The following is a 24,966-nucleotide window of genomic DNA, read 5'->3' on the forward strand; positions in this document are numbered from 1 at the left end:
GGGACACGCAGCGTGCGTAGATAGAAATAGCTCATAACGCTTCGTCATGTAAGGTCTCTGAAGACATAGTTATGTATGTATTGCATTTCTGTCAATAGATCCTCCAAAAAACGACACACTGGACCTGATACAGTTGAATGCAACACGTTATTCTGCTATTAAAACAAAAATGCTGCACCAAAACACCACATCGGAGTTGCTCAATTATTAAAATTCATTTTATATAATTATCATACATGATAATGTCAACAGAAAAACATAAAGGTTGGCCAGTATGTTCTTCAAAGTAAAAGCCATACTGCTGACAGTGAATGTTTTCTTAGTATTCACAAATACTGCGATTCATAAAACACAACTTAATACAGCTTAATTTGGTATTAAACAGCATTTGGAGGAGTAAACTATGTGCTTAAGCATATACTGCTGAAATGTCATATATTTATGAAAATCATTAATATTACATTGGAACATTACCTTCTGGAAAGCATCAAATAGATAAATGCTTGTCAGTCTATATTAAAAGCTTCACTATTAAAACGACATTTACAGGTTCAGTAATAAAGTGTTTTATGTTAAAATTCTCAGTTTTTATATAACAACTTTGTGAATGTATAGCAAAGTACAAATACAGTCTATACAAACGATATACTTGAAAGGCACACATGGCGGTGGGGAGGGGGGTTATTTGTAACACATAAATCATAAATACATAAATAATGTAAACATACCAATGGTGGTTACCCTTTACCGCATTTATAAATGATAATTATTTGAATGCTTCACTGTTTGTTTGCTCATAACACGAATGTCAGAGAATGGGACATAACATTCGCTTTCTTTGTAACTGAATGTCCAAATCCAAGAGAAGGCTCAGAAAGTTCCTGTTGGGATAGATTGCTCGCCGCAGGACCACCGTTTGGATGGCAGTACGGAGAGTAAGACGCTGACGTAGCATGAGGTATGCTAGAACCAAAGTAGCGGACCGACTCATTCCCATGATACAATGAACAAGCACTTTACCTGTGAGGAAAACACACACTGTTGTTCTAAAATAAAACACTTTTATTTCATTTTATTTCCCAAAAAAATAGAACAGTACAGAAACGTTAGATTTTCTATGCTCAACATTATGTCCATTGGACAACACTATTATATGTTGTAACAGAAATCATTTAGGTTAAGAATGAGTAAGGCATTGAGAATTGAAGTGTTAAGTACAGTAACTGTTTAGCAACAGATGTCTTTTAATGAATATGAGCTTAATTCTAAGATCAATTCTATCTAGTCACTTACCGTTCTTTTTCTTCAGGGCTTTGTGGATAAAATCAGAAGCGGCTTTAAAGTGTACACTAAGGTCAAATGATGAGGAGTCTTCTGCTGGAATGCCATAATATGCTATTGTATTGCCATAATAGCTTTGGTCCCCGATGCTTCCTTGCTTTGAATGGGCAACGTTTAAAACATGAGTGATGCCCATTTTCTTCAAAGCATTTCTATTCTGAGCAATGGCTCTGTAATAAAGAGACAGATATGTTATGTAACAGTACAGCCACTTTAATAAAAGTGCATGACACTAAATTATTTCATCGCATAGTAATATAGTATGTTAGATTTATAGTGTATTCCCAAATTGTACTAGAAAATAGGAATAATATAACAAAAACGAATCCAAACGATCTGGACATAACGTAGGAAATGTTTAAATAATTGTTATGATAATCCAATATTAACATGAAATAGCCTAATCGTGTATGATTAACTTACACGTTTCCGATGTACAGATTCGGCCAGACCTCGTCGACTTGAGTTAATTCAACTTTACACGTGTCTAGAATATTCTCCAATTCTTTAATAGCCAGTATTTCGTGTTTATTTTTCTGAGCTGTCATTCTTCGCGGCTGACCCAGACTGATCAAAGACTTCACGAGTTACTGTTTTTCTCCTGTCTTCGTGACGTTCAGCATACATTACCCGTTTGGCACGTCGTGATCCACACAAACAGGTGGTCTTTATGACGCTGCTCTGTCACCCGATGCCTCTGAGACATCTCTGTGTTACAGCGAAATGATGTTCAACGTTTCCTCCTGCAGGGGGCGCACAGTGGCTCAGACAGCCAATATTCTATTCTATTTAGTCGCGTTCAAATCTCAGTACGCCTTGTGTCGATATTTGCATATAACTCTATTAATTCCAAAGACTGGTACTTGAAAATGAAATAAAACCACAACAACCTACAACAAGATTTAAATAAATGCATTTTCCAATTTGTTCTTCCTGGTGCGCGAAGACAACAGTAACAGGTATCACGTGACGCTTCGTGCCTCCGCGGCAGTTGTCTTTGTCATAATTTGAATGATGCTCGGAATAATGATGCTCGAATAGCCACACAGTGAAGACTTATGTATTCATATTTTTAAACCAAATTATTATTGTTTACACCATTCCCGTAGAAAAAAAACCAATGGCCTCTTTTCCTCGTCCAAATTTCGACCCCTGTCAAGAGTCATTCTGGGCGTTTATTCTATTTTAATTAAAGAACATCGTGGTGTTACATGTGACCCTTGGAAATGATTCATTCGATGACGAGAGGACTGGACAATAAATTACATTGTGTTGGGTAAACATGCCTCTTGGAGCTATTGTACGCACTGAAGAAAGAAGAAACAATGTTTGCTATTCATCAGCTTAGTTTAATGATATTTGCATAGTTTGAAACACCTTAGTCCATTTCAGATTTTTAGAGACATTAATACAATGAGTGCACTGGGATCTCTTTGTTTTTTTTCAAAAAGCCTACATTAACCATAAGACAGATAGTGACTGCTAATACAAATATTAAATCATTAATGATAATGGAAATTGTTATCGGGAAGTTGATTCAATGTTCGATTTTAACATGTTTGTAATTATAAATGATTTAACAAGAATTGTATAACTGTTAAATAATGATCTACTTGAGTTTATATACTGTATATTAGTCATGTTCTAAGTAACAGAGGCAGGCAAGTTACTTTGACTCTGAATTGCAGTATAATTCATTATTTAGTGTTATTAACTGCTTCAGAAATCCTCGGTTTGGAAAAATCCACCTTTTCTCTTTCACTTTCAGGATTCCATCCACCAGAGAGTAATTGCAATGTATCATTAAGTAACCTAAGACCAGTGCAGCTGAACGACTCAATCCCATGGCACAATGAACAAACACTTTAGCTGGTGGGAAAAGACATTTGAAGCAATTAATAATTATTCAGATATTTATAACTATGTTAACAGTATATAATATCTAAGACAAAAGAACATCTAAGCAATGGATCAATTAAACCATTCAAGTTTAAATTGACATGTATTCATTAATAATCGTGTTATTATTATACATATACCCCCGGTTGTGCTGAGAGCTTCGTGAATGTACTGTGCTGATGGGTAGAAAAATGGTGAAATATCAAATGTAGGTAGGTCATTGGCTGGCACTCCATAGTACTTCACCGTTGTCCCATAAAAGTCATCACTTCCTTTGCAACACATTTTACCATGTGCAGCATTTAAAACATGAGTTATACCGAGCCTCCAAAGGCCATACCTATCATGAGACACGTGCCTGTTTAAACAATGATGATAAATGGTCACATCTCCATTTTATTAATGCACAATGACAGAATTGCACACAGAATTGCACTCACATGTCCCCTAGAAACAAATTAGGCCACACTTCATCAACGTGGTTACAGGACAACTGGCCCCCATGCAATATGTCCTCCAACTCTTCAATAGTGGATGTTTTATATAATTTGTCAACTACATCAGCATCTAACCTCTCCATTTTCGTGGATTACACAATCTGTTCTATCTAAAAGTGTACCTGCCCTACTTAAGAACACGAGTGACATAGCCAGCTGTCAAACTTCTGCAATAACTCACTTGCCCCACTAGATGTCAGACTAAGGTTGCCGATTAACTTCATGGATTATTGTTGCAGTATAAAGCAGAGTATGGTTTAGTCCTGATGATCTACTCTAACATTTAAATCTTTATTGTTGGCTATGGGAAGGTTCCAGTAACGCTTTTCACTGTGTACATGGCTGTCAGCTCCACACCAACTGCGCATGCGCGGGTACTTCCACCACCACTGGGAACGCGCTTTCCCTCTCCAAACGTACGCGCTTTGATTCCTTCTGCAGCACCCTCGAGAAGTTGGAGTCACGAGAGACATTTAACGTTAGCCCAACCTTAAAATTCTTGTGGGCCGACGTGTTTATGTCGTGTAACGTGTTTTGTCGGCCTCATCGAAACGCTCACGGTTGGCTAAGCTGTAACACACACCCCTTCTCTGAGGGGTAGACTGAGCTCAAGCAAGCAAGAGTTTGGTCATCAGCATCCGCTCCGCGTTTCACCGTGTGCTAGCTTCTCATCCGACTTCATGGATTTTGTGTCACTGTAGCTATTTTAAACGACATATTTTAATACGCGAGGTTTGTTTGAATGCGACGTGATATTTTCTTTTGAGAGAAGAGCTAACTTGTTATACGAAGAGGATCACACACATGTAGCCCCGGTGAAGCTAGCCGAGGAAGTGGACAGTTAACGTTACTTTTCCATCCGTGTACCGTGGAAGGAGTCGCCTGGAGGATTGTTTTCTAAACGTACAGTTATGGGGTTGCTAAATGTCACATAAAGGCCGACGATTTCCACTTTTCAGGACACGGATACTTTCGCCATTGCCAGCGGTTAATTCGACGTGCTTGTAACTGTAGAGTTAAACGAGTCAACGTAAGCTGGCGATTCATAATCCACCGCTAGCATATTAGCCGTTTCCCCCAAGGGTTTAGTTCACTGAGTAGTTTATTACTGTATTCACAGTTAATGGTGTGGCAGTAAGGAATTTGCATTGATAAATTCATAGAGTGCGTTAGAAGATGTCCTTTTTCAATTTCCGGAAGATATTTAAGCTGGGCACGGAGAAGAAGAAGAAACAGTATGAGCACGTACACAGAGACATCAATCCTGAGGATGAGTGGGAGATCGTGGGAGAACTCGGAGATGGAGCCTTTGGTAAAGTGTACAAGGTAAATATGATCAAAGAGGTGAATATGCCACCTGAAAATGTATGCCACTATACCTAATGATCTTTAGTTTATATATATATATATATATATATATCCCCTTTTATTTTATGCTTCAATGCCACTTGAGATTGTGACACTCTGAATACATTTGTATTTGCCTGCACAGCAGTTATTTTCACCTTATGAGTGTGTTGTGAAAAGTCATTGGAGTTCAAGAGTACATTCAATTCCTAGGTACAATGACTAATAGATCATACATTGGCAACATTGCCATAGTAACCCCAGTTTCCTCCAAAATACCAGTTACTGGGGTAACCTGGTATTATTATTCCTTGTCAACAACCCCAACTAGATTTATTTACCATGGTAGCGTTTGCAAGGTTGGTAGAAAAATTGGCTTGTGAATTAAGCCAGCATAACTTCAAATTTCCTTTTCAGACATAACTAAAAGATACGTTTTTGTTTATTTCCACTATATTCTGAAATAGCCATGGGCCGAATACCGGTTTCAAGGTGTACTGAGGTTTTAAAAAAACTAAGGTTTCAAAACCACAAACCGTTATATATGTTGGTTCAAAATGAAATGTATTGTGTATAGTTGAAAAGTAATTTTTTGTATACGCAGACATTTGGAAATAACACATTTTAGTGTTGTAATAGTAATACCGCGAAACGGTGGTAGTTTTGATTGAGGTTATTATACCGCCAAAAGCTCCTACCGGCCCATGCCTATTCTCAATTACTGAGTGATGATAGTTTTCTGTGTGCTGTACAACCTGTTGTAGTTCCCACAATTGCCACCATTCCTGTCGTGCCCTGCCTGCTTCAGACTCTGGTGGAGAATGTTTTCCTATTGCTCGCATTGTGTATTAGGCATCACAAGTTGTGTGTGTATACATCATACAAAAGTTTTGCAGAATCATGTAGTGGAATGATTGATATGCACTATTATGCAGGCACATTAGACATAAGGTTATAGGTAGTTACACAAAACCAGCCACTAAAGGTTTGTGTTGTTTATAGACAGCTAGCTGATTTACATCCAATAATGATTGATGCCATATGGTTGTACGACATTGTCCAATGAGGAAGTACCACTGTTTGTTAATGAATGTGACACCTCATGCAGGGGTGTGGCAGAGTTGGAGCATAATACATGAATCATCAGGTCCTTCCTGCTTCAGGGTTTAGCAGCCATGATCAAACTGACAGCTAACAGATGTTAAAGGTTGAGATTAAAATGACAGTTGTAATTTTTATTCACCTGCATTTGGTTAGCCAGTGTGTTGTACCTCATTCCTCTAAAATAAATCCTGCGAATGAAACCTAATAACCAAAACAAACCCTTAGATCATGCTTATTGTCTTTGTTTGAACAATGAGACAGCTTTGACCCGTTATTGTATATTCTAATCACTGCAAGTACAATACAATCTTAAGGCAGTTGTTTGCTTTTCCTCAAGCTTATGAAGTGTGACCCACCCTTCTGCCCAGGCTTACTTGGTCTTTGAACAACAATTAAGCTCAAGTGAACCATTTTTCTTTTAAGCATGGTTGTTTCAGATATGCACATGCATTTCCTTTCTATCAAAGGGTAGGTATGAACATGTGGTTGAACAAAAGTTGACCCACTTCATGGTATATTTCCCCTTTTCTAGCACACCTCTATGTTTCCAAATGACTGTATTCAGTCAAAAACTGATCCCAAAATAGAAGTTAAGAATGGAGTAATGTGTTACACACTAATTAGTCACTTTCCCTTTAAATAGGATACTTAATAGCCATAGCTACCTAAGCACTTGTTAACAGCGACAGGAGATGAATTTGTTTGGCATTGTAGCACATAGGAATGACCTCATAACCTCTTGGAGATATTTGTTTTCTTAAACATCCTCTGGCACGCCTCTTATGAGGTAACCTTGCCCTGTTTCTGCCTTTTTCTTCTGCTTTTGTTTTTTAGTAGCTAATGTGTGTTAGTTGTGAGTTACAGGGAGGGGCATTAGAAAGATTATTTGAATTTTGGTACTTTTGAATGTTTCATCATAGATAGAGGAACATGTCAATGGTTTTCATTGTTCCACAGTTTCGTAATAGTGATACAAACCTTATATATGTGGGGCTGTTATTCAATAAGCTAGTAAGCAAGGCTTGCATATCTGTCCCATTGAAGTAAAGTTGGAAATGAATAGTTTTGTGTTAAAGTAGGTCAAAGGCAATAGACTAATCTTGCAACGTACAGGAATGTTTTTCTATTCACAGCCATTTGGCTCTAATTTATGGGGTGTGTTCTAGAGGTCTTCACGGGTCCACTTAGATCCGAAAACCCGAGGTCCGGCCCGAGAGGGTTCGGGTCTAAAAGATTCACGGGAGCTTCGGACACGGGTCGGGTATATTATTAGTGTCTTCGGGTCTCGGGTAATATAAAGTAAAAATTGTTTTGCTTAATTGACCCGAGGAAGACCTGAACTATCCTGTACAATAACAGCGCGTCGCTTGTGTGTGTGCGTGTTACCAACTCTCTTCCAACCCTCAGCCAATCGGTTGAAAGCCACGCACTTCCGAAAGTCGCAGTGATCTGAAATCACCTTAGAATTGAAATCCCGAAGTTTCTAACGCTGCAGGGGTTTGCACTCGATGTAGTTACCATCGTATTCAGGAAAAACATACTTCCACCAGGCGACCAGAAGTAGATATTAAAAGACGCGCACATTTCAGTACTACGCGGTTTGGGACACATTGTTGAGACAGAATGTTCGTGCGAGTGGTTGCCATGTCGTCACTTATATAGATTTGATTCAGCTAAAACTGGCACAACCCATTTAGCCTCAGTTTGCGCAATTTGCCAGAGCAAAACAAGAGGATCAACGTGTTCATTGCCATATCAATTTCATTAATACACGTCGGTTTACATTCAGGTCTAATCGTGTTTAAAAAATATATACGATGGGTCGGACTCGGGTCTAACGTTATCGTGTCTGTCTCGGGTCGGGGCTTTAAAATAAAAACGTTATCAGGTCTGTCTCTGGTTTGGGTAAAAAGTGATTCGGGTCATTTCGGGTCGGGTAAAGATCTTTGGACCCGAGAACACCTCTAGTGTGTTCACAAACCACATTGACACCATGTCTACACTGGATGCGACAGGCACGATGCGACATGACAACCTGGTTGTTCTTAATGGGTTTGTTGTGTCGTGCCGCATCCAGTGTGGACAAAATTACAAGTTATAATGGGTTCTAAGGCATTTCTAATGTCTTTTGTCGTGTCGCATCGCGACGGTCGCGTCCGGTGTAGACACGGTGTAGGACAGGTTTTCTATCATGTTATTGAAGTAAATAATATCTTAAAAGTTTATTATAGTACAGGGTCTACAATGGAAAGTCAGAGGGGATTTGTTTTAAGCTTGTGAACTACTCCTTTAATGTGAGAACAGATTACAGTTATATACGTATACAGCATCTTCTAAGCTATTTGTGCAAATTCTATCTGTTGAAGTTTTCCCACTGGTTGATTTTATCACAGGCTCAGAACAAGCAGACCGGGATTTTGGCTGCTGCGAAAGTGATCGATACCAAAACAGAAGAAGAGCTGGAGGACTACATGGTAGAGATTGAAATCCTTGCTTCCTGTGACCATGACCACATAGTCAAACTGCTGGATGCCTTTTATTATGAGAGCAAACTATGGGTAAGTTATTCTTTAAAGGGGAGGGTTTGTTACTTTAGCCAGACAGACACAGAGAGCCTTGTTTATTTACATTTTTGAATGTGTGCTTGCTTGATGTTATCGAGTACAATGTGGGAAGAGCATATTAACCAGTTGCTCCATAGCTTTATAGGATTGGAGCCAGTCAAATCCCGAATGATGGACAAAATCAAATTCCACTCAACATGTGTTCTGTAATGTGTTGTTTCAAGATTTCTTGAACAGTTTGTGATCCTGCTCATTTAATTTTTTATAATTTGATACTGAAGGACGTCAATGAAGGCTTGACAGCTTTATATGAGTTTACAATAAGCCGTCTCAGTTTTCTTCTGTCTGCTGTATAATGTCTGTCTCTGGGTCCGGTTTTTCTTCCATGGCACTCCAGGGATACTTATGGTGGGATGGTTTCATATAACCTCCCCCTCCATTGCAGTTGGCATGTATTGAAGGATAATGGTCTATTTCAAATGACCAGAGAAAGTGCTCATGAATTAATTAGATGCGAGTCCAGTCCGCTTTGCCCGGCCGCTAATCGAAATATATTAATGCACAGCTCCTGCAGACTTTGCAGTGTTTCTTAATAGTTTGAGATATGGTCGCTACGGTTAGTGTCGAGTCTGTGTAAATGATAGAAAAAGTGCCGGAAATCTGCTCTTCTCTGGATTTCTTTGTTACTTGATGTTATGTAATTCATCAGCCTTCTGTCTGTGTTCATAGTTTATTCAGATGCAATTAACTTTTCATGTTGGTAACAGCGTATGGAAGCTCCTGCAAAGTTTGTCTGACCGTAAAACTGTTCTTTTATGTCACACTGTTTTTGTCCATTAGCTATCTCTCTCTCTCTTTCTCTGCTCTTATTGGTAAGAGCATGTCATAAGGTTTGTATTGATTTTGCTGCCACACCTGTTACCTTAGGCGATATATTAGTGACCAGCTGCTCTGGTCAGTGTAATATGATGGTGTTCACTTACATAAAGCTTTTATCAATTTCACTCTGAGTGTTAGGTTTCATAGATGGCTGCATTGCTGTTGGTTGCCATTATCTGATATGCTGACAAATAAGTGAATGCTTAAGTAACCTAATGGAATTAGTAATCATGTTAGCAATTTCACAAAATTGTATCTTATCTTCAGTGTGAGTATATCTGAGAGTGCCATTTATTTACAAAGACCACTTAACATTGTTGTCCAGGAATTTATCAGCCATCTGAATACAGTAAATGGCAGAAGAAACACATAAAGTGAGCTTGTAACAGAGAGCTAAAACACTATATTGCGCAATTGTTGCATCAGTGTCAAACACATTTGAGTTTATTCATCTTCTTGACCTTCTCTGTGTCTCTTCTTTAGATTCTCATTGAGTTTTGTGCTGGAGGGGCGGTGGACGCTGTAATGTTAGGTAAGTGTATTTTCCTTGTTTAATAAAAGGAAAAAGAAGGCATTGTGGTTGTCTGAGTCATCTCTGCTGTGTGCTGTGATGTTTATTTCCTTCAGATTGGCACGCTGTGCTCATTTTTGCCAGTGGACTGCACCAAGCATATAATTATCAAAGTCAGATTTCAAGCAGTGGTTAGGCTCTTTTTAAGGCTACTCAGCCTTTTTCTGTGTTCGTGGATGCTCTGAAATGTGCCTAGTGTTGAGTATCCAAGCCAGACAGCATAATGTGTGGTCCACAATGGATCTTATTCTGGCCAAAACCTGCTCGCTTACACAGGAAGAGATTGTGTGACCGATATGTAAATTACAGATCAGTTGTTTTTATGTCCTGTTTAGGAGCGGGTTTGTCTTCAAAAGGTGATATCACAGTGACGGTCTAGTGTGGTGATTTCATATAATGCAAACTGAAACACCAGGAAAACAGTAGAAAATGTGTTTATCGTTTACACTTTTGCCCAACCAAAAATGTAACTAAATAATTCAGAAAAAAAGAACATTATAGAATTCTGTATGTTGTTGATATTTGATTTACTACTATGGTCTTCTAATCTAGTTATTATTTCATTATCAAAACCTTTTGTTGCATCAACCCTGTGGCTTTGGTTCTGTATTCCTGGAAGTTGCATAAAGTAATCTAATCAGATAAGAGCTTGATGTAATGCGAAAAAGTTATTTCCAGTTGCATTTTATAAAAAACCCTTTTGTTGTGTTGACTGTTTATTTTGCTGTGATGAAAACGTGTCCTTTTCTACATTTAGCCTGTAAGTGCGGTGTTGCTGGTGGGAGGTGTTAGGGGTGTTGTCTGTTGTCATGATGGGAAGTGCTTTTGTTGACTCAGTGTTTGAGCTGTTATCACTCCCTCCCTTTTCTGTCTCTTCTATGGAGCTCTGCTCCAGTAAAGGTCTGTGCTCTACCTAGTCAAAAACAACAACAGACGGGTCAGTTAAAATAAGCGGCAGCCTAGTCACTGTTACATCATGTTTCTGGGCATGTTTCTAGTTTCTGAATACACATCAAAGCAAATGAAAATGTGATAATATTTGAGTCGTAAAGCGAAATGGGTGTTTTTTTGGTCTACTTATTTCTTTATTTTATGTTTTACATCTAAATAAATCTGATACTGTAAAATGATGTCGTCATATTTTTGGGAATCACTGAAGTGCACTTCTGTGTGTTTATGCGCAGAGCTGGAGCGGTCGCTAACAGAACCTCAGATCCGGGTTGTCTGTAAGCAAACGCTGGAGGCGTTGATTTACCTCCATGAGAATAAGATAATTCACAGGGACCTAAAGGCTGGAAATATCCTCTTTACTGCAGACGGGGACATCAAATTGGGTAATGTCTTTCATGAACTGCACTTTAATACAAAGAAGGGTTTGCTAGTTAATAGGTATTTTAATGTTCTATTGAAAAACTAACAGCCATTTCCAGCCATTTGTCTCTAAACTTAATAATTTTGTCCTTTCAGCTGACTTTGGAGTGTCTGCAAAGAACACAAAGACCCTACAGAGAAGAGACTCTTTCATTGGAACGCCATACTGGTTAGTCGCTCAATTGATCAGAAGTCATGAGATTGACCACAATGTAAAACAGAACAACGAATGCAGAGCGTCATAGTGTTTGTGCCTAAATCCCTGTCCTTTCTTTTCTCTTAAATGAAAGGATGGCACCCGAAGTAGTAATGTGCGAGACGTCAAAGGACAGACCATACGACTACAAAGCAGACATCTGGTCCCTTGGGATCACACTGATCGAACTGGCACAGATCGAACCGCCGAACCACGAGATGAACCCAATGAGAGTCCTGCTAAAAATAGCAAAGTCTGATCCCCCCACACTTGCCTCTCCATCACGCTGGTGAGAGCTCTGAATCACACTGCTGCGTGTCATTAATGAATCAGAAAACGATTAGCATTATTGAGCCAGCGTATGAAAAGCATTATTAACCCAGCAGCCCTGACAGGAGTTAGCATTGTGTGCATGTCAGCGAGTTTAAAGACATTGTTTAAAATGATATTTTGATTGCTGATAAATCAGTTCTCAATTGAAGGAGGATAAATCTAGACCGCAGGCTATAGAGTTGATGAATCACATAAACCGTCGCCCACCAGCCTTGAATTTCACAACCTGTTGCTTCGTACTTACTATAAGATCCAAAATAAAGAGTTTTCCTTGGTTTTAAACAGGTCTCCAGAGTTCAAGGATTTTCTGAGGAAGGCTCTGGATAAGAATATAGACAACAGGTGGAATGCTGTGCAGCTTCTACTGGTAGGGCTGTATTTACTGATGCAATGATGTCTTGATATTTAAAGAAAATATAATCCAGCTGGAGGTGAGCAGATGGTAATAATCGTAATCTGTTTTTAGCATCCATTTGTAGCGAGTGTCATGGATAACAAACCAGTAAGGGATCTGATCGCCGAGGCCAAAGCGGAAGTTGTTGAGGAAATTGAGGAGGGGAAAGAGGAAGAGGAGGAGGAAGAGCCTGAAGCACAATCGGTATAAATAGTTTTTGACTACTTTCAGTTCAGGATAACAGTGTGTAGAAACACATCATAAATCATAAATGAATTAATTATTCTTCAAATAATAAAATATGTAAATTGATGATACATTCTAATAAAAATAGTACATCAACTTGGAAAATACTTGGCTGTTTAATCAAGATCTTCTTCTCAATTGTTGAATAAAGGTGTTGCCTGGACACAAACGTGCATTATCGGACACCAGCGTTGGCAGCTCGGAGGATGAGAGGCAGTGTCAGAACACACCAACTCTTGAATCGGTTACAGAGAGGGTTGAACCTGAGAGAAAACACGGTTTAGAGGATGAGGCTAGGGACAAGACCTCAGATGTGAGAGAGCCGGTGCGTGCTGAAGATGAGAAGATGATGGGGGCTAGCGCATCAGACACCAGCACTGAGGACTCGCGTTCTGGTGAGGAGACCATACCTACACCAGTCACCAATGAAGAAGATGTATCTGATAAGCCAAAACCTCCAGCAACAAATTATGCTGAAACGGTGCTTCAAAAGATTGTCAGCGAAGAGACTGGAGAGGAGGAGAAGAAACAAGTGAATGCAGAAGAGCCAGAGGAGAAGAAAGAAGAACAGTATGAAGAAACGCAGAAGATAAAGGAAACCAAAACACACATCACCACAGATGCTACAGAAGAAAGTCACCTGCTTTTAGAAAGAGATGAACAAAAGATAACACCTGAAAGTGATCCTGAAAAAGTCATCACTGAACAAACTGAGGAAGATATGGGTAAAACGCAACTGATGGGTGAAGAGAGAACAGTAACCTCACTAGATGTTGCTACAGGAGACTTGGAGGAGAAGCTTCCTCAGGAGACAACAAAAACCCAAGATGTTGCTGAACAGAAGACTGAGAGATCCGAACCCGAAGATGCCTCAGAAACAAAAGCTAAGCCTGTACCACAGAACATACCAGCTGAGGTCATAGACAAGACCTCTGTGAATGAAATGCCTGTTGTCATCAATGGTGCAAAAGAAGAAGTCGTGGCAACAGAAGAAGCCAATGAGGACAGACCAGAGACCCAACCTCATTGTGACCTGAAAGCAGCTCATGTGGCTAATCCTGATGTTGAAAAAGAGAAGGATTCTGACTCGGGCAGCAGTTCGGCTGCAGATACTAACAGCATCGACATCAATCTGTCCATCTCCAGCTTCCTCTCCAAAAGCAAAGAGGGATCTATGTCCATACAGGTACCAAAGATAATTAAAACTATGCTCACTAAATCAAGTTCCTCAAACTAAACAACTTCATTCTTTTTCACAGGACACCAGGCGCCAAAAGAAGACCCTGAAGAAGACCCGCAAGTTTCTAGTTGATGGGGTGGAAGTCAGCGTCACCACTTCTAAGATCGTCTCAGAAAATGACACCAAGAGCGAGGAACTGAGATTTCTGAGGTAGCAAATAAAGCTGACATCAAACACTAACCCAGATCTAACCGGTCACTGTGTCTGATTTGTCATTGACTGCATGAACGATGCAGATGTAATGTTTCGTCATATATTGTGCTGCAGGCGTCAGGAGCTTCGAGAGCTCAGACTGTTGCAGAAAGAAGAGCAGAGATCTCAACAGCAGCTCAGCAACAAACTCCAGCAGCAGAAAGAGCAACTCTTCAGACGATTCGAGCAGGAGATGACGGTTAGCGCATGCTTACTTCACTACATTTATATTTTGTTTATATACAGCAGTATTCAATTAAAGTTCCAAGATGTCCGGTCTTCATATTTTCTTCCAAACGTAGGTTCGGACAATATGTTTCTTGAAAACAAAAAATAATTGAATCAAGTTTATCCCAGTTGGATATACGGTAATTATAAAATATATCTTTTATCAGGCCATTTATTTTATATTTTGATATCCACAGTATGTATGTATTGTAGGCTCTGTGGCTTTAGGGGAATGCCCTCTTAAAAGAAGTCTAACAAAATGCAAACAGCAAATGTAATGTATTTTAAAAAAATTCACATTTCGTTATAACATTAGTGTTTATGTCGGCTTTGAGAGCCGATGGGCAAACCTCTTCAAAAATGGATCAACTGTCTCCTACAAATGTACTGTGTTAGCATAAAACTGATGTGTTTAGCAGGGCCGTAGCCAGCCTTGTTGAAGGGGTGGTTCTTTTTCTCATAAAGTGTACCTTTTCTGTCATTTCCCCCCACATATATTATTTGATTTTGAGGTTCAAATGCTTGTATGCTCTAACTCTTACAATGTTTATGTGAATGCCCCATTCTCCATACAAACGGTTAAATGTGTAATCGGAGGACCACTACGATTCCAGCTGCTCATTACAAATACTCAGAAGAACGTTGTTGGAAAAATTAATGCCTGTACGAAATATGTGATGTGAAAATGTAGAAGTTTTGCGAAAGCTGGATTCCAACCTGATTGTGCCGTTTTCGCAACCAGTTATTTAAAAGGACACAGTTTCAATACAAAAATTCACAAAAACAGACTTAAAGTTTGGATCTTTGACAGTGGGGGTGGGTCATTCGAACCACCCGAACCCCCTTGCTACGGGCCTGCTTTATTTAGTTTTTACTGTTTCTCTGAAGGCTATGAGGGTTCAGTCAGTGGAGGAAGGAGGATTGACAGTGAGATTTGATCACCACCTCTGCTTAAATGGGCACTCTGCAAAAAGCATATAGAGAAAACAACCACAGCTCTTTACTAAAAGCTGCACCTGTTAAGAAAATAAAGCATACTTTTTGTGCAATTACAGCCAGTTGAGTTTGTGACAAAACGTTTTGCAGTGTTTCCATATTGTTTATATCTGCACAATATATTTTTTTTAAATAGAAGTTTAATTTGAAGGTTGATTTTATAATGCCAAAATTTTTAGCATTTTGTGTTTTTATGGTGTATGAGAGATTATTTTTCCCTTTGTATTTCACCATTGAGGATTTCTATATAAAAGTCTAAAAATCTTGTCTCGCTCTTGTGAACTCTGTCTTGTGTCTCGTTTCGTGGGATAAATGTCTAGTCACACCCTTTTCTTTAGAAAATGTGAAATTAATCTTTGATGCTTGTTATCTTGTAATTAATTATATTATGAGATTATGACTGATATACATTTTAGGGATACACTGAGAGAACTGTTTTAGTGTTCACATGATTCACGTTGAAAGTATCTGAAAAAAGAGCAAGTTTTGATGTTTTGGAGAAGTATAATAAAGTATTGAAACATAACATGGCTTTCCCATATTTAGTTTTCAGTGCCTTCAAGAAAATTAACATGATGTGGAAACTAGAGGTCTTCACGGAGAACCGGTACGGGTTCATGTCTATATTTTAACTGGTTAGCCGAAATGTCATTTTTGACATTTCTCGGGTCTTAACAGTTTCGGCCCCACTTTCAAATTATTGGACAGGTCGGGTCTGTGTAGCACAATCACTGGTCTCTTCTCTTCACATTTTTGGACCCTCTAGTTGAAACATCTTGCTTCTGGTTAGGGCACAAAGTTATTGTAGATTGTCTTGGTAGCTTGACTTGTTTTGGTGAGCTCAGGTTCAATATCTCGACGAAGTTTCAGAGGGACATCAGCACACAGCTCAAGTCCCGAACATTTCTGATTCTCTGTCTCTCCTTTACAGGGGAAAAAGCGTCAGTATGACCAGGAGGTGGAGAACCTTGAGAAAATTCAGAAGCAGAACATAGAGCGTCTGGAGCAGGACCACACCAACCGACTGAGGGATGAAGCCAAGAGGATCAAAGCAGAGCAGGATAAGGAGCTCTCCAAGTTCCAGAACATGCTGAAGAACCGCAAAAAAGAGGTAACGGGGAAGAGAGGTGGAGAGTCAGATGCATTTGTTTATGCATGTGATCATGGGCGCATGACCTGTCGCTATATTGGTTTTAGGCATGGGCATTCGAGTAATTTTACAGTCAAGTTGATAGAATATGTGTAAGTTTTCAAATGATTTATGTCTTTTTATCAAGCTAAAATGAATAATGGATTATTTGATTAGTTAGTTGACTTAATGACTTGACTAATGGATTATTCGAGGACATCCCTAATTGGTGCGCTTTCAGATGGGCTACTTTAGTTTTGTCTTACTTTCATTCTTGGTTTGGTTTGAAAAACCAATGTGCGTTTGGCTAGCGAATGCACGCTAGCAGCTTTTCTTCTGAATCAGAAGTAGTACTTACAGCATCACATTATGTTTGCTTAACAAAACTCATGCTCCACCATTCTATTAGCTTGTGCCTCAAAAATGCCTGAGAGCCGGCTTTAAAGGTTAAAAGGGTGCTAAGCATTGGTTTAGGATGCCAATAAAGGCTCTTTTAATTTCCTCTGTTTCTGCTGCTGGTTCATATGAATTTCTTTCATGCATGGCTTCATGGATCTGTCACAGCTCTTGGTTGCGTTTAGGTACTTGATTCTGCAACTGCGCAGTCGTAGTAATAATGCGTTGTAATTAATGTGATATTTAAGAAGAAGCTTATTTTAATGCTGTTTGGTTGGTTTCTGCATGATCGACCAACATTTGACCACATAGATATGATCTCGCATGTGATCTCACACCACACCTGTGGGTTCTCTTGGTTTCCTTTGTTTTTCTTCTGCGGTATTTGTTTTAGACAGCTCTAAAACTCATCTCTGTTGTTCAAGTCACCTGCATGGACATGCTTTAATGGAGTTATTGCAGTATCTTGCATTCTCTCCCTCTGTTTCTCTTTTTATCACTTTAAATGCATCTTGACTACTATTTAAGTTTAATAAAATATGTCTGTATAGAATGGATATTTTTAATGGATGTGTTTTTGTAAATGTCACTAATCGTGTTGCTTGTGTGAGTGTGACGTAATGAATGATGTGGTGAAGGGTTCTTCTCATTTCATAGAAACACTGTTTCTATGTACTACTGGTTTATTATCATGTACTTTTCTTTTGTGAAATTATTGTTTAGGGGTAACTATTACAAGATGCACACTTCTGTTTTTGTCTAGAGGGGTCTACAGGCAAAAAATACATATCGCGGCTGGTGATTTTCATAATTATTATTAGTCACATTTTGTTTGTCACTGGGTTTTATCTAACCAATAAATAAATGCAATGAAAAATACTTTTCAACTTCGAAACCATTAATCGTTTACAGTACAGTGTACAGTGTTTTTTTTCCATTTCCTGAAAAATAGTAAATTTGGACAGGAACTACAGGGACAATATGCATGATATTAAAATGATGTGGACCGTTTTAACACTTATTTTGCGCAGTATTTGCTTCTGACTATTCGCAATTAATCGGCAGACCTACTTTGAGAATAACTGACATTGTGGGGTCACAGGGGTCAATCCAACAGCTTTGGAGTTCAGCTCCCTTTACAGAAGAATAAGTGTCAGCTGTATAGAAGTGTGCATCTTTTTATACTTGCATTAGTTTAAATGGATTTAGCCACATTCTATAGTGTTTCTGAAAGTGAAAATGGGATCTGTTTTACTGTATTATGGGCCTGTCCTGTTCTTCTTTAGCTTCTGATTAACTCTTAATCTAGTACTTGATCATGGGCTGTGGAATCATCCATATTAACCTCTTACATGGACAAATCAGAAATAATCGGTGTTTTGGGGATGATAATCTCTCACACACTAAACCAATCATCATGATAGTGAATTAACCCTCTATGTCAGATATGCATGACCTTCCCATGATAATGATTTGGCTTCAATAATCCGTCTGAGAAAGTGAGTCCTCCATTCCCAACAGTCTGCATGCTCACACTGTAGGTCAAACAAGATGTCGGACTTTCCCCCAAACACTTGAGAAAAGAGCTCATGAAACGCTTAAAGGAAGACCTAGCAGTCATTCGACATGAAGAGGTAATTTAGTCACTAGCTACAACACACACACACACACACACATTATTTATAGACAACCTATACCACTTTTTCTGTCTGCCGTCTGGACTTGAAGTGAAGAAGCAATGACAAAAATCCAGATTCTGTCACAGAGAAGCATTTCGTCTGTATGAATTTCTTGAGATTTGATATCCTTGGCATTACAAGCGTTGCATGCTCTACAAAATAAGCTAAGCTGAGTTTGGGAAACGCAGGAATTTCTATTAAAAAGGTTTGTGAGCCTCAGCCGTGAACTAACAGACTAATGATGACAGCTGCATCTCATCACGCATGTCAGATGACGGACCCTCACTGACCCCCAGACTCACCTGCTGCTATACCATCTCTCCTGCCTCTGTTCATCAGACGGGTACAACAGATTTCTCTCTGCACGCTTGTCTCAGCCATCACAGGTGTCTGAGACTGGAAACCTAACAGCAAGAGAAATAAAAGGGGAGAGAGTGTATGTGACGTGTCTGGTTTGCGTGGCTGGTGTGTGTCCACTGTTGTTGATGTGGTGGAGTTGGCTGTGTTTTGCTCCACAGGGTGTGGCCCAGGTTATGATACAGTCTTTTCAGTTGTCTTCATGTGCACTGTTCAACGCTCAGATGCAGGATGTAAGTCTCCCCTCTCCTTGTGACTCAGTCCTCTCACATGTGCCCGCTCGACACGCAACACATGGAACAGACACGCACACACGTTCATGAGTCACAAATTGTAGTTGTCTGATAGTTTTGAGACTTTATAGATATTTTCAAAGCAACTACATAAACAAGCATTACTTCGCATGTGCGCACTCGTGGACTGCCCTTAACTTCCTGTACACATTCGCAAATAATAGAGTGCCTGTAGATTATTTCTGATAACAAGCAAAAGAAACCAAGAAGACTTGCATCTCCAATATTTTTAATTTAGACTGCAATGCCAAGCTCAACCACTAGATACCAGTGACCCATACGGTTTCTTTAAATGCGACAAAGATACACGACGCATTCAACAAGTTTATTTAATCAAATTAATATACAACAAAATTTTACAAATTGTTGATTTAATATAATTATTATACAATAACACAACATGATATAATATAATGTACATATATAAAGTATATCATATTAATGCTAATTAAATAAAATATAAATAGTTACATTATTAAACACTATAAACAAACAAGACCGGAAGTTAACAGCAGTCCAGGTGCGCTCACCTGATTAAATGGTCTATATGCCAAGCAGATATGCAAATTTCGTTATCTTAGAAAGCATTTGATTGGACAAAAACTTGTGCATTTTTACTGTATGTCTCCACTTAATCAAAGCCATTTCATGAGGTGTTAAACATTGAGTTTAGCAAAAGACATACTTTTTATACTTTAATGCCAGGAAATATACACCATAGAAGACTTGGTCAAAATGTTGTGGTTTTACTAGTATGCCTCCCTTGAATCCTTGCAGTATTGATCACACATTTTAATGATATGTTATGCTGAATGACAGTGTAGCTGAAGGGATTTGGTTGTGATTTCGACGGCACATGCGGGCAGGAAGGTGATCTGTTGTTTTGGAGTGCTGTCGCTGTGTTGCTGCAGTGTCTCGATATCTCTTCTATCTCTCCACAGTCTCTCATACTTTTAATGAATCTCTGATCAAGTTTTTATGCATCACATGTTCTGCTTTTTTCTGTGTGCCATTGAAGGTTCAACAGGAAACGATCACAGCTCAGGAGTTTAGGAAGATTTTTGATAATTTTATCATTGTGTAGTTATTTATTTATTCAAATATACATTATGTATGCTTATCTTATATTGCTGTGGTTAAGTTAGATGCATGACCTTCATGTAGGCCCACACACGGTCTGTGTCCACAAAAAAAGGAGACAGACTTTTTTCACATTTACAAATGATTTTAGTTATATTTTCAGTGCAGAAACAGTTTGGGCATAACTTTAGGTTTTGTTACAGTGTAATGTAGCTTTTGTATGCGTTGTTAATCTCTTCACAAGTTTCTTCTGTTCATATGCAATCGTTCTCCATTAATTGTGATATATGACTGTTTTATCTTTGTTTACTGGATAACGTGTGTGATTTTGGCTCTCAATGCTGTGGTGGTATCAGTGCTGTGGTGATGCTCATGTGAAATGTGACTGCTGCTTCCAGGAGCACCCACGGATAAACATGCTAATTTATGATATTTTCTCTGTCTCTACCCTATTTCCTTCCTCTTCATCTGTCATTCTCTGTGTAAGGAGCAAGAGTTTCTTCAGAGGCAGCAGCAGGAGCTGGACGGAGCGTTGAAGAAGATCATCCAGCAGCATAAACTGGAGATTGCCACTATAGAAAGAGACTGTCTCAACCACAAGCAGCAGCTCATGAGAGGTCAGACACTCTTTACAGATACCACATATCTCCTGACAGTTAAAGGTCCAGTGTATGAAATTTAGTGCCATTTAGCGGTAAGGTTGCAAATTGCAACCAAGGCTCCACTGCTCCCCCTATCTTTTGAAGCTCTACGGGGGCTGACACAGAACTAGGGTGTCGTCAAGTGAAACGCTCTCTAGAACATCCACGGGTTGAAAAAAGAAAAGTGAAATCTAGGCAATAATAGTAGCAATAACCTACACGTTGATGAATGTTACAACTTTTGAGAATCGATATTGAATCGACCGCATTTAAAACAACAATCTATAAATTTTTAGATAATTATTTTGCCCAACCCTAGTTCTCTGTACCAAACTGGATGGTGCAACCTTGAAACCCAGGGCCCCCTCGGGCTCATGGTAGTCAAGGGGCCCTAGGCACTGGCCCGCTCCGTAATCCATCCCAGGAGACCTGCGGTGTATGTAGATAGAATAGCTCATTCTAAGGTAATAAAAACCTAACGCTTAATTTTGTAAGGTCTATACACTTCTGAAGACATAGTTATGTATATTATGTTGCATTTCTGTCTATAGATCCTCCCAAAAATTACACACTGGACCTTTAATGTCTAATCTGTTTATGCGCCCATGCAACCGGTTGGGAATCACTGATACCAGTAAACTCTCTACATCAGTCTTTGCTTCAGAATTAAACGGCATCTTATTTTCAGACAGAGGTCCAATTATAAATTCCTCAAGTTCCCGTTAGATCCAGCCGTATGACTCCTGAGCTGTGGCCCAGATCTCATTTGATGAGAAGACCCCAGACAGACAGATTTCAAATCAGCCAACATGAACTGAAAACGTTTGACCTAATGACAGCAAACATGTCTAAACCCACAGTCAAGTGGTCTGGTTTCCTGGTTAAACCAGTGCCTAGTGTGTCATCTTTAGTTTTTTTCTTTTTTTTGGCTCGTAACCATGTAGCTCGAGAGGCAGCCATGTGGGAGCTGGAGGAGCGGCACCTGCAGGAGAAACACCAGCTCCTGAAGCAGCAGCTGAAGGACCAGTACTTCATGCAGAGACATCAGCTTCTCAAGAGGCATGACAAGGTGACAAAAACAAAGATTTAACAGTTGCAAATGTATAATATAGAATAGTACTTATGAATAGAGTATGATGATTATTATCATGTCAATTTTTAATGGATCAATAATGAGAATTTAGGAGACCATTCAAAAATTATTAAATTTTTTCGTGAATTTGCTCTCTATAGATATGGGTTAAGGTAAAATTATGATTTGTTTCATTCTGTGAACAACTAGAATATTTCTACTAAATTCCATAAAAAGATTGTTTCTATTTGCTTTTATTTAAAGAAAATGAAAACTGGAGAAAAGATGCCCTGTATCTTTTCAGACTTCAAATTCTGCAAAGAAAACAAGTTCATACGTACTTTTTACTCTTTATTTGTTAGACACTAGACTGAAATGGCCACGATGATCTAGAAATACTGATAAAATGAAAACTTAGAATAGTCTCTTAATTTTTTCCCATGGTTGTTTCAATTGATTCACCTAATTGAACCTAATGGCTGGTTGTTGCTTTCTTTTCTATCTATTTGATTATCAGGAAATGGAGCAGATGCAGGGTTATAATCAGCGGCTGATAGAAGAAATGAAGAACAGACAGGCTCAGGAGAGAGCACGTCTGCCAAAGATCCAGCGCGGGGATGCAAAGACCCGCATGGCAATGTTTAAAAAGAGCTTGAGGATCACTGGCACAGGAACACCAGAGCAAGACAGAGAAAAGATCAAACAGGTCAGACTGCAGATCGGTTTAGAAGAGGCTTCATGAGGCAAAATCAAAGGAATCTGGTGTTTTGCAAAGCTCTGGAGTCTTGTCTGTTTTGTTTTTAAACAGTTTGCTGCTCAAGAGGAGAAGAGGCAGAAGAACGAGAGACTTCATCAACATCAGAAACACGAGAACCAGATGAGAGACCTACAGCTGCAGTGTGACTCCAACATCAGAGAGCTTCAACAGATGCAGGTCCAGAACACACCCTTGATTCTGTTTACACTCACTTCTGTCCAGCCTGTTTAATAAACTCTGATGCCCTCTTCTGGTCATAACGTGCACATGGTTGTCTTGTTATCATCAGAATGAGAAGTGCCACCTGCTGATTGAACACGAGACTCAGAAGCTGAAGGAGTTGGATGAGGAGCACAGTCAGGAGTTGAAAGACTGGAGGGAGAAGCTTCGGCCCAGGAAGAAGGTATCGTGTCATCCTGTACATTTTTGATTTCAGGAATTTCATTGGGGTGGATAATCCGGAATAAATGATTGCCTTTTGGTCTCTTTTAGGCTCTGGAGGAGGAGTTCACACGCAAACTGCAGGAACAGGAAGTATTCTTTAAAATGAGCGGAGAATCTGAATGTCTCAACCCAACGGCCCAAAGCAGAGTCTCCAAATTCTACCCCATTCCAAGCATTCAGTCCTCTGGCTCATAACCTTCATGCTGAAGCTTTGTTTGAAGCACCGAAAAGATGTTCTAGTAAAGTGGTCGAATACCTAATGAAAGGTATGACATCAAAATACATGCACGGTGTTGAAATGCATTTCTGTATTATGAAGTATACAAGGATGATTTATTTTAACAGTGAAGGACAAGATTATGCATCTTGACGTGCTTTTTGCCACATTGAATCCAATGGATTAATGTTTTAGTTTTTTGTCTGTGGTCATCTGGTGATTTATGTTTGAGATATCGGCAAATTTACAGCGGATACACTCACGCAATATCATATTTTTTGTAATACATGAAGAGATAAGCCTTAATGGGGTCACATGGTGCAAAGCCCATAAAAAGTTTGTGTTAGGTCACTTAAAAAAAACTTAATGTGGACACACTTTGGTTACTATTACGCTCTGTTCTCTAAGGGTTGCACAAAGGTTGCACAGCTAACTTTAATAGCATATCAGTGCTCTTATGCTGTTGTTATCAGATGTTATTTGTTGTATTTGTTCTTTTGTTTCACTGGGATTTTGCCATATTGATCTGTTCTTTATTTTAATGCATAGTCATTTTAAAACAAACTCTTTTTTTAATGTAGGAAATCCATATTTGGTCTTGTTAAATTATGATTAAAGACATTTGCAGTGCCCATACACAAAAGGAATGTCATATAAAACTGTAAGGAGCTATAATATGGTTTTATTGCACAGGTTTTAAATAAATGTAACAAATGCAGTGATCTCTTAGTGCATTACAAAAAAATAGTGCCCTGATATTTTATATGTTGATGTCTTTTCTCATTTGGCAAGTCACTTGCCATCCATATCTCCGAGGTTTATTTTTGTATGAGCAAAACTATTTCACATATTTGAAGGAGAATAAGGCAGTTTTGGCTTTTGAATGTTTTCCTATATGGTATTAAAAAGTTATTTATGACGTTTTTATTGTTGCTTATTTCATGTTTCATCAATGTAAGAGGGTAATTGAATATAAAATTGCATGTTACATTGTTTGTCTTTATTCATTTTAGTTTTTCGGAAGGACACATTCTTTTATTATCTGATGTAGAGCATTGTTTTGAATAGTCCTATGCATTTTAGTGAAAAGTCTTGAATATTTCTCACTGTGGCTGAGGACTTTTCACCTGATTCAAGCTCTATTTTTGATAACATGTTTTGTGCAAGACAGACACAAATCGTGTTTTTCTGTATCTTATGCGTGATGGCACATGCTGTGCTTATACATTAATGCTGAGTGAAAACCCATATGCTGTATTTGACCAGAGCGTTTTGAACAGACCACACGTGGGCTTAGTGCTAAAAGGTTTTTACATCCTAGTGTCATACTGCTGGAAATACTTCACCTTCTGCAGCATTTTGATGAATTTCATATGCATTTTTTGAGGTCAATTTGATTCTGTATGTAAAAGCTTGTGTCCATTGTTCTACTGTAAGAATGCTGTAAATAAAACTATCATTGTATTTTGATTCATTGAAGTTTTTCTTGAACTTTTACAACTT

The 24,966-nt window shown here is 38.8% G+C and overlaps 3 protein-coding genes across 4 annotated transcripts; 1 reads left to right on the forward strand and 2 right to left on the reverse strand.

Annotated features, from left to right (window-relative positions):
- Positions 1-808: 808 nt before the first annotated feature.
- Positions 809-1,889, reverse strand: LOC306903580 (dual specificity protein phosphatase 13A; the record flags this gene model as incomplete). The annotated part of the gene is made up of 3 exons (XM_079472867.1): positions 809-1,020; positions 1,294-1,511; positions 1,765-1,889. The coding sequence occupies 3 exons, from the start codon at positions 1,887-1,889 to the stop codon at positions 809-811; spliced, it is 555 nt and encodes a 184-aa protein (XP_079328993.1).
- Positions 1,890-3,007: 1,118 nt separating this feature from the next.
- On the reverse strand, positions 3,008-3,820 carry LOC306903901 (dual specificity protein phosphatase 13A; the record flags this gene model as incomplete). Its single annotated transcript, XM_079473441.1, has 3 exons — positions 3,008-3,210; positions 3,381-3,598; positions 3,681-3,820. 3 exons carry the CDS (start codon positions 3,818-3,820, stop codon positions 3,008-3,010), a joined length of 561 nt encoding a protein of 186 aa, XP_079329567.1.
- Positions 3,821-4,059: 239 nt separating this feature from the next.
- On the forward strand, positions 4,060-24,932 carry slka (STE20-like kinase a). 2 transcript variants are annotated; one of them, XM_079472864.1, is made up of 19 exons: positions 4,060-5,063; positions 8,582-8,746; positions 10,115-10,163; positions 11,387-11,536; positions 11,670-11,742; positions 11,864-12,058; positions 12,388-12,469; positions 12,569-12,700; positions 12,894-13,928; positions 14,002-14,132; positions 14,250-14,373; positions 16,330-16,509; positions 18,465-18,557; positions 20,820-20,949; positions 21,918-22,042; positions 22,563-22,751; positions 22,854-22,979; positions 23,092-23,205; positions 23,295-24,932. In XM_079472864.1, the coding sequence occupies exons 1-19, from the start codon at positions 4,914-4,916 to the stop codon at positions 23,439-23,441; spliced, it is 3,390 nt and encodes a 1,129-aa protein (XP_079328990.1). In that variant the 5' UTR covers positions 4,060-4,913; the 3' UTR covers positions 23,442-24,932. The 2 variants fall into 2 exon arrangements, with proteins under 2 accessions (XP_079328990.1, XP_079328991.1); XM_079472865.1 differs by lacking the exon at positions 18,465-18,557.
- Positions 24,933-24,966: the final 34 nt, after the last annotated feature.

Source organism: Barbatula barbatula (genome assembly GCF_947034865.1).
Source record: "Barbatula barbatula genome assembly, chromosome: 14".
Classification (NCBI taxonomy): Eukaryota; Metazoa; Chordata; class Actinopteri; order Cypriniformes; family Nemacheilidae; genus Barbatula; species Barbatula barbatula.

Coding starts and splice junctions, on each gene's coding strand:
- slka (XM_079472864.1), top strand. CDS start 4,914: ATGTCCTTTTTCAATTTCCGGAAGATATTTAAGCTGGGCACGGAGAAG. Junction 12,701..12,893: donor AAGAGCCTGAAGCACAATCG/GTATAAATAGTT, acceptor TGTTGAATAAAG/GTGTTGCCTGGACACAAACG. Junction 23,206..23,294: donor AGCTTCGGCCCAGGAAGAAG/GTATCGTGTCAT, acceptor GGTCTCTTTTAG/GCTCTGGAGGAGGAGTTCAC.